General features: G+C 35.9%; 2 protein-coding genes across 6 annotated transcripts in view; one reads left to right on the top strand and one right to left on the bottom strand.

Annotated features, from left to right (window-relative positions):
- Positions 1 to 5,921, bottom strand: part of LOC125029126 — a 21,914-nt gene extending 15,993 nt beyond the window's left edge. For 3 of the 4 annotated variants that reach the window (XM_047618932.1, XM_047618933.1, XM_047618934.1), the window contains exons 1-7: positions 5,805 to 5,921; positions 5,056 to 5,141; positions 4,740 to 4,887; positions 3,119 to 3,204; positions 2,798 to 2,945; positions 889 to 974; positions 568 to 715 (exon numbers count right to left, since the gene is read on the bottom strand). In XM_047618932.1, coding sequence (XP_047474888.1) covers positions 568 to 715; positions 889 to 974; positions 2,798 to 2,945; positions 3,119 to 3,204; positions 4,740 to 4,887; positions 5,056 to 5,141; positions 5,805 to 5,850 — 748 coding nt within the window. In that variant the 5' untranslated portion in view covers positions 5,851 to 5,921. The remainder of the gene's footprint in view (positions 1 to 567; positions 716 to 888; positions 975 to 2,797; positions 2,946 to 3,118; positions 3,205 to 4,739; positions 4,888 to 5,055; positions 5,142 to 5,804) is intronic. The other variant, XM_047618935.1, reaches the window with a different exon arrangement.
- A 3,796-nt stretch (positions 5,922 to 9,717) lies between these two features.
- Positions 9,718 to 10,000, top strand: part of LOC125029138 (protein CDV3 homolog) — a 13,067-nt gene continuing 12,784 nt past the window's right edge. For both annotated transcript variants that reach the window (XM_047618961.1, XM_047618960.1), the window contains exon 1: positions 9,718 to 10,000. This exon is cut by the window's right edge and continues 85 nt beyond it. In XM_047618961.1, the coding sequence (XP_047474917.1) occupies positions 9,870 to 10,000 (131 nt within the window). In that variant the 5' untranslated portion in view covers positions 9,718 to 9,869.

Genomic DNA, 10,000 nt, shown 5'->3' with positions numbered 1-10,000 from the left:
AACAAATATATATATGAATAAATATATATGAATATATATAAACATATATAAGAATACACATATATATACTCATATATACATTCATACATATATATATATATTATATATATACATGCACACACACACACACACACACACACGTATACATATACATATACATATATATGTACATTATCATGTATATGTAGTACATATATATGTATATAAACACACACGAACATATATATATATATATATATATATATATATATATATATATGTGTGTGTGTGTGTGTATATATTAACACACACGAACAAATATATAGATATATATATGTATATAAACACACACGAACATATATATATATATATATGTATATATAAATGAAATAAATATACATAAATATGATAATATATATATATATATATAACATACATATCTATAAATGTACATATATATGTAGGTATAAACATCTACATGTGTGTTTGTATAATCATAAATCCACAACAAAACGATATCTCAAACTGCCACAGTCCCGCCCCGCCCACCAATCGAATTGATGCCCAACAACTTCTTGCGTACCTCACCTATGGCACTGCAGGGGATGTCTGAAGGCACACACAGATTCGGCAGTTGCGTGCACCTTTTCGTCCCCGCAAGGCATGCCACATTGCTGCCTTGGTCCAGCCCGGGGGTGGATCCTCCAGCACCTCCCTCTGTCACGAGGGGCTTGCTCTGTATAGATGGAAAGAGTGGGGACGTAATGCTGTTAACGGTATGGATCAATAATTAAATCAGTGTGGGGTGGAGTTTCGTTTTCAACAGAGTATAATTTTGTCTTCAACATTCGTTAGTTGAAATGGTGTAATTACTAAAACAAACATTTACCAAAGTCTTCGAATACTCACATGGCAGCCTTTATTATCTGCATTCGCTCTACAAAAGGCGTTGAGAAATGTCTGAACATCCGTCTGGCTATGCACGTACGCAGCGTCTGGAAAAAAGCATTGCGGGACGACAATGAATAGATTTTAAGGCTACTGGCTGGAGATGGAGAGGGGGTGGGGGTGGGGGGAGATGAATAGAGAGAAAGGAGATAGAATGAGGAGTCGGGGGATAAAGAGGCGAGGGGAGATTAGTTAGAGAGAAACAGATAGAGAGAGGGGGGGGGGGGGGTGAGGAAGAGAATGAGAGAGAGATGAAACCAGGACGGATGTGAAGAGATAGGTTGGCAGGTAAATTGAGTAACAAATAAAGAAGCCTCATGTCAAATTCATAAATCGGTGACGGTCTTCTCATCCTTACAATACGGGAATATACGTCTTATAGGCCCGTGTACCCGGCTTCGTGAAGATCACTGCCGACGGCTGCAGTGACGGAGTAGCTTCGTTTTTTAATATTTCATCCACATTTCTTTCGTTTTCAAAATCAAAGCAAAGTGTTGTCTAATGCCGAGTGAATGCCTTGTCACCATTTTCTGTTTATAAACCGCTACGTTGTTTTGTTTATCTTGAATCGCTCATTTACCTATAAAGCCGAACAAACCTACTGAACAAGCGAGGACATTTTTTCCTAGTATTACCTCCTGAAGTAATACTAGGAAAAAAAATCCTGGAGTGATAGTCTAGCCAACGTCTTGCTTCTGTGAGGCAAAATGTTCTGTTTCTCCCTTTCTAGAAGCATTAAAAGAACCCTGCATTTATTAAACACACTTTGTGCAGCAATGTAGCTAAAATAAGGCACTTCTAACAAGCAAGAACAAGTAGTTTTTCACTAATAATTAATATGAATATATATGTATATATATATACGTATATATTAAAACACATACACATGTATATATGCATATGTATGTGTATGTGTATGTATGTGTACACACAGACATATATACATATGCATATATATACATATATACATGTGTGTAAATATCTTACAAATGTATATATATTCACACACACACGTGTGGGGATATATATATCTATTATATATGCATATATATATTTATATATATACATATAGCATCAAACACATACATATGTGTATATATTTTACAATATATATATATATATATATATCTATATGAATACATATATGTATATACAAACAAACATATATATGAATAAATATATATGAATATATATAAACATATATAAGAATACACATATATATACTAACATATACATTCATACATATATATATATTATATATATACATGCACACACACACACACACACACACACACGTATACATATACATATACATATATATGTACATTATCATGTATATGTAGTACATATATATGTATATAAACACACACGAACATATATATATATATATATATATGAAACATACATGCATATGTGAATATATGTATATACTGATACATATATTCATATATACATATATATATATACATGCACACACACACACACACACACACACGTATACATATACATATACATATATATATATATATATATATATATATATATGTACATGTGTATATATATGTAAATCATCATGTATATGTAGTACATATATATGTAAATAAACGCACACCTACACACACACACACACACATATATATATATATATATATATATATATATATACATGAAATACATACACAGAAACATGATAATATATATATATATATAACATATGCATATATATAAATGTACATATATATGTAGGTATAAACATCTACATGTGTGTTTGTATAGTCATAAATCCACAACAAAACGATATCACAAACTGCCACAGTCCCGCCCCACCCACCAATCGAATTGATGCCCAACAACCTCTTGCGTGCCTCACCTATGGCACTGCAGGGGATGTCTGAAGGCACACACAGATTCGGCAGTTGCGTGCACCTTTTCGTCCCCGCAAGGCATGCCACATTGCTGCCTTGGTCCAGCCCGGGGGTGGATCCTCCAGCACCTCCCCCTGTCACGAGGGGCTTGCTCTGTGTGGATGGAAAGAGTGGGGACATAATGCTGTTAACGGTATGGATCAATAATTGAATAAGTGTGTGGTGGAGTTTCGTTTTCAACAGAGTACAATTTTATCTTCAACATTCGTTAGTTGAAATGGTGTAATTACTAAAACAAACATTTACCAAAGACTTTGAATACTTACATGACAGCCTTTATTATCTGCATTCGCTCTACAAAAGGCGTTGAGAAATGTCTGAACATCCGTCTGGCTATACACGTACGCAGCGTCTGGAAAAAAGCATTGCGGGACGACAATGAATAGATTTTAAGGTTATTGGCTGGAGATGGAGAGGGTGGATGTGGGGGAGATGGATAGGGAGAAAGGAGATAGAATGAGGAGTCGGGGGATAAAGAGGCGAGAGAAGATTGGTTGGAGAGAGAGAGAAATAGAGAAAGAGAGGGGGTGTTGAGGAAGAGAGAACGAGAGAAAGAAAGAAAGAGTGAGGAAGAGAGAAAGAGAGAGAGAGATGAAAACAGGACGGATGTGAAGAGATAAGTTGGCACGTAAATTAAGTAACAAATAAAGAGGCCTCATGTCAAATTCTTAAATCAGTGACGGAGACGAGAAATTACGGCTTATAGGCCCGGCACCCGGCTTTATGAAGGCCACTACCGACGGCTGCAGTGACGGAGTAGCTTCGTTTTTTAACATTTCATCCACATTTCTTTCATTTTCATAATCAAAGCAAAGTGTTGTCCAATGTCGAGTGAATGCGGATCGCCTTGTCGTGATTTTCTATTTCTATACCGCTATGTTGTTTTGTTTATCTTTAATCGCAAATTTACTTATAGAGCCGGACAAATCTTTCTACTGAACAGGCGAGGACGTTTTTTCCTAGTATTACCTCCTGAAGTAATACTAGGAAAAAGATTCCTGGAGTGATAGTCTAGCCAACGTCTTGCTTCTGTGAGGCAAAATGTTGTTTCTCCCTTTCTAGAAGCATTAAAAGAACCCTGCATTTATTAAACACACTTTGTGCAGCAATGTAGCTAAAATAAGTAGATTTTGCACTAATAATTAAAATGAATATATATGCATATATATGTATATATATATATATATGTATATATAAACACACACATATGTGTGTGTGTGTGTGTATGTGTGCATGTGTGTGTACACACACACAAATATATATACATATACGTATATATACATATATACATGTGTGTAAATATCTTACATATGTATATATTCACAGACACACAAACGTGTGTGTGCGTGTGTATATATATATATATACATATATATAAATATATATAAGCATATATATATATAAGCATATATATATATATTTATATATATACAAATACAAACATACACACACATATATGTATGTGTATATATACATATATAAGTGTAAACATGTATATGAATACATATAAATATGTATATACTGATATATATATTCATATATATACACATGCACACACACACACGTATACATACACATATACATATATATAAGTACATGCTTTTATATGTGTAAATGATCATGTATATGTAGTACATATATATGTAAATAAACACACACACACATATATATGTATATATATATATGAAATACATACACATAAACGTGATAATATATATATATCTAACATATGCATATATATATATAAATGTACATATATATGTATGTATAAACATACATGTGTGTTTGTATAATCATAAATCCACAACAAAACGATATCTCAAACTGTCACAGTCCCGCCCCGCCCACCAATCGAATTGATGCCCAACAACCTCTTGCGTACCTCACCTATGGCACTGCAGGGGATGTCTGAAGGCACACACAGATTCGGCAGTTGCGTGCACCTTTTCGTCCCCACAAGGCATGCCACATTGCTGCCTTGGTCCAGCCCGGGGGTGGATCCTCCAGCACCTCCCTCTGTCAAGAGGGGCTTGCTCTGTGTGGATGGAAAGAGTGGGGACGTAATGCTGTTAACGGTATGGATCAATAATTAAATCAGTGTGAGGTGGAGTTTCGTTTTCAACAGAGTACAATTATGTCTTCAACATTCGTTAGTTGAAATGGTGTAATTATTAAAACAAACATTTACCAGTTGAATACTTACATGGCAGCCTTTATTATTTGCATTCGCTTTACAAAAGGCGTTAAGGAATGGCTGAACACCCGTCTGGCTGTGCACATACGCAGCGTCTGGAAAAAGCATTGCGGGACGACAATGAATAGATTTTAAGGCTACTGGCTGGAGATGGAGAGGGGGTGGGGGTGGGGGTGAGATTGATAGCGAGAAAGGAGATAGAATGAGGAGTCGGGGGATAAAGAGGCGAGGGGAGATTAGTTGGAGAGAGAGAGAGATAGAGAGAGAGAGGGGGGGGGGGGTTGAAGAAGAGAGAACGAGAGAGAGACAGAGATAGAGATTAAAACAGGACGGATGTGAAGAAATAAGTTGTCATGTAAATTAAGTAACAAATAAAGAAGCCTCATGTCAAATTCTTAAATCAGTAACGGTCTTCCCATCCTTATAATACGGGAATATTATATACACACATACAAAAATAAATATGTATATGTATATATACATTCATACATGTATGTGTATATGTATGTATAGATGTGTATATGTATATATGTATGTACATGTATGTATATGTATATATATATATATTGTATAACAGTATTGCTATGACAGTAAAAACAGGGTATCAAAATATTTGATTTTGTAAGTACTCTACTGGAGATCTTCACACCAAGTACATCAAATACATTTCTCCTATGTGTTCCATTTCATTTAAAAACAAAAACTAAGCTCATGGGGAATTGGTTGGACAGTTAGCATACACCCCTACAAATACATACTGTGTAAGGCAAGTAGCAGGAACAGAGACTTCCTCAGCACGCCCATGTTCAGAGCAGCCTGCGATAAGGTTTGTATGCTCCAGCTCCTTGAAGGACAACTGGTTCACTTGCTTTACCTGCGGCACCTTGCCTTCCTCTGCACGCGTTGCCGACGAGGGAATTATCAGCCAAAATTCGGTACTTCTTGTCACTATCGTTATGCGCATACTTCATCTTTCGGCTCAGGATTTATTGAGGGTGTTGGCAAGTGACGACGGCTGTATCTGCAGTCATTTATAAAAGATCAACTAATTTCCGGATGGGAGAGATGTTCCTATACCGAAAAGCTTTGTTATGCGTAGGTTAATGAACTGGAAACATTAGATCAATGTTAAGTTCTAAAAAACTTGTAGTCCTAAAACTGGAGTTTGCCTCCTGGACACGCCACTAATTCCCATGGGAAGGTGCAATCCTTAAGGAAAAGAATAGGATTTTTTATAATTTTGTATAATGAATTACATTTATTTTTTATCTTTATTTTGCTTTTTGATTAGCGATGGATTTTTTTTTTTACCATTAGCTTAATTTTTTGATGTGGTGGATGGGGGGCGTAGAAGTAAGGACCAATTGCTTAGAGGTTTGTTGGGAAAATAACTAAACTATATTCGTAGACACAATAGTCAGATGGGAATTTCTTCTAAACATTAATGAGCGGCCACTGACATTTGAGGTGTTCTTGGCAACGATTCAAGATAGGATCTGAAAAGGAATCCCTCGACTATAAAGGGGCTAAGCTAAGGTCTATATTTGAATAATTTTAAGTTTTAATCTAGCACTCGTGATGCAGTGTCATTTGGTGACAGATGGGCATCCGATCGATCAGGAAATCCGTGTCCCACCCCCAAGGATGTCATAAATACATCGATAATGATGATTCTACAGATGAACAAAGCTTCTTGGGACTGCCAAGAGCTTACTCGACTGCTATTCCGCCAATCTTCAGCGGCAATGCATTTGAGCAAAGTGTAGAGAGAAAAGCCAGTGTCTATACCTACACAAGAGGGTGAGAAGAGAATTATACGAATTACTATAACACATTTTGGAAGTGTGTGTATTTTAAAACGTGTTTTCTGTAAGTCAATATTACATCGACAATTTCGATTTTACTTCTACAGATGAACCGAAGTCGGATGAAGTATGCGACCCTAACTTCCTATCTGTTAGTATTGGTGAATTGTTCGAAATAATAAATTCGACGAAAGTGGGAAGCTACAACAAAACCTGGCCAATGTACAAAGAGAGAGGGAACTCGTCGAGGTATGGGCAAAGAATGAACAGCTAAAGAACAAACTGACTGATTCAATGAGGTATCTTCTTCAGACAGGTAATGAACACCTTAAGAACGACCTCGAAAGTACCAGGCCTACTATTGATATAGTCAAATATCTTCTAAAGAATTATCTTTTTTCTGGTGATGGCCCGTCTTATGGTCAATGCCAGTATATTAACCCACCTCACTCCCCATATTGAGAAAAACTTCCCTCCACAGTGCCCAGATTGCAACACCAACCACACTACAACTCATAAATTAAGCACATGTCATAAATTCAATAATAACAGAATAAGTTTTGGAAGCGACTCGTATTTTTTTTTTTTTTTTTTTTTGAGTACTGCTCTAAAACTCTCCCGCCAGCGATTACGCTGTTGTTCCCGTTGCGGTCGACCAGTTTCGAACTTTAAAAACTAAGCTTCGAACGCCTGGGGTTCCAATGCCCCGAACTGGCGATATATTATTGGAACCTGAGTGGCGGTGGAGAGCCAGCACGAACGTGTCTTTCGTAGAAGCGTTCGACAGCAGTCTTCTTTACTTTAGCCTTCACATAACGAATCTTTCTTCCATAATAGTTACAACGACAAGGAAAGCTTGAATTGTATTTGTTCGAGTATTCATCTATTGTTTTAAAATCTAAATATTTTTAAATGATTTTCCTATATATCTTAGGATATATGCCAACAGTTCCCTTCGCACTATCACCGTTATTTGTTCATAATTTGTTGAGTTGAAACAACTGCATCTTTTAAGACGCATTCCATGATATTAAGTACATGACGATAACATGTACAAATCGCCAATATTTTGCATATCGTTAGTCTGGGCCGATATATTATTAACTTAGCGTATGACAAATATGAAATTGACTTAAGCATGTGTGTGTGTGTGTGTGTGTGTGTGTGTGTGTGTGTGTGTGTGTGTGTGTGTGTGTGTGTGTGTGTGTGTGTGTGTGTGTGTGTGCTTTGATATTTTCTGTATTTAATGGTGCTCCATCTCTATTACTTTGAGGTGCATGGTGGACTGCAGTTAAAATTAGCAGATACTTTTAATGATCTCGGGAGTCTATCAATAAATGTACCTCAGAAACATTACTGCAAGATGCAAGGACTTTCCAAGGATAGTTCCGTTTGCTGATAGTCGAAAATATCTGGCTATTACCTATTTTCCTAGTTTAACCAGGAAAATCACCCGAGGAACTTAAAACTAGGAAAGGATTATGCCTAATGGAAATAAAATTGAATTCTGGTATTGTCTATTGCTCATTTCAAAAAGGCTAATCCAGTCATCTTCCTTAGAAATCAGCGAGGCATTTATTTGTCTTCTTAATGAAAAGAATCACATATTGTTTTCTGAAACGCAAAAACGCCTATAAAACAAATGATAGTACCCGGGTCATTTTGCAATTCATAGACATCATATTCAGTTTCAAATTGGCCACTTAAATGTATCTATGTATCGTTTTTTTTTTCTAGATACATTTTGAGAAAAATGTCTTAGCGATACCAATAAAACGATATTATTACTGATACCCCAATACAAAAGTATCGATAGATATATATCGCTGATACGTGTATCGCAATACTGCCTATTTGTGTGTTTGTGTGCGTGTATTCGCGTGCACAAAAACACACACACACGCTTACACACACACACACATATACACACATATATATACATATATACATATATATATATATATAAATATATGTGTATATATATGCATATATATGTATAATATACATACATACATATACATACATACACGCACACACACACACACACACACACACACACACACACACACACACACACACACACACACACACAAAGACACACATACATACACACACATACATACATACACATATGCACATGTATGCATATGCATATATAAATATAGAAATTTATTTATATACGTGTATATGCATATTCATGTATTCATATATGATATATATATTATATGTATACATACATATATAATATATATGTATATGCATATAAATGGGTTTATATATATATATATTACATCACACACACATATATATGTATATATAGATACACATACACACATATAATTATATATTTATATATAAACACGTGTTTGAGTTTCAGCAGATATATAAGACATATTTTTTAAAAAATCAAATCCTGTCCACAGAAAATTGATCAAATTTTCAGTGATACAAGCATTGAAACTAAACATGAAAAAACAAAGGTCACCTGATGCATGGGAATATAAAAGTAAATGGTTAATTCTTTTAAAAAATAAGAAAAAAAAACGAATAATAAACGTTATAAAATAATTTTCGAAACAAAAACTAGACCCCACGCTCATCTCTGCTAACAGAATTACAAATTTGCCCATAATATCACAAATAATCAGTTATTTCCCGTATAATTCTATTACAATACATCTTCATACCCGGCAAAATGAAATTCTCGTTTTCTATAACCTATCGAACTATAAGCGACATAAAGGCGTCCGGAGAAAGAATCGGAACCCACTAGATTCTACTCGATCGCCTCTAACGTTCTGAATCCCTTTTCTCCGCTGCTTTGTTTCTACCTATAGAGGGTTCGCTCACACTAATTCCATTTGACTCCGCCCCTTATGACTCCCCTCTCGGTGTGATGTTTAGGTCCATGTGATTTCCTCCATTTCCAGCTGGTTCCTCTCTTTTCGACGGGAGTTTGGGTCTCGCTGAACTCCTCGTGCTCTGGATTAAGTCGCTGTCTTCGGAAACACCACAGATATGGCGGACCTGGATAGTTTCTTCGCCAAAAAGGACAAGAAGAAGGTGAAGGGAAAGAAGTTCACGACCACCGATGAAATTGCACGTCGACTGGAAGAGACAGAGAAGAAACTCGAACAGCAGCAAGGGAA

The sequence above is a fragment of the Penaeus chinensis genome, chromosome 9 (assembly GCF_019202785.1).
Source record: "Penaeus chinensis breed Huanghai No. 1 chromosome 9, ASM1920278v2, whole genome shotgun sequence".
Classification (NCBI taxonomy): Eukaryota; Metazoa; Arthropoda; class Malacostraca; order Decapoda; family Penaeidae; genus Penaeus; species Penaeus chinensis.
Note: the sequence above shows the minus strand (reverse complement) of the source record. Positions and strands in the feature narration are given on the sequence as shown.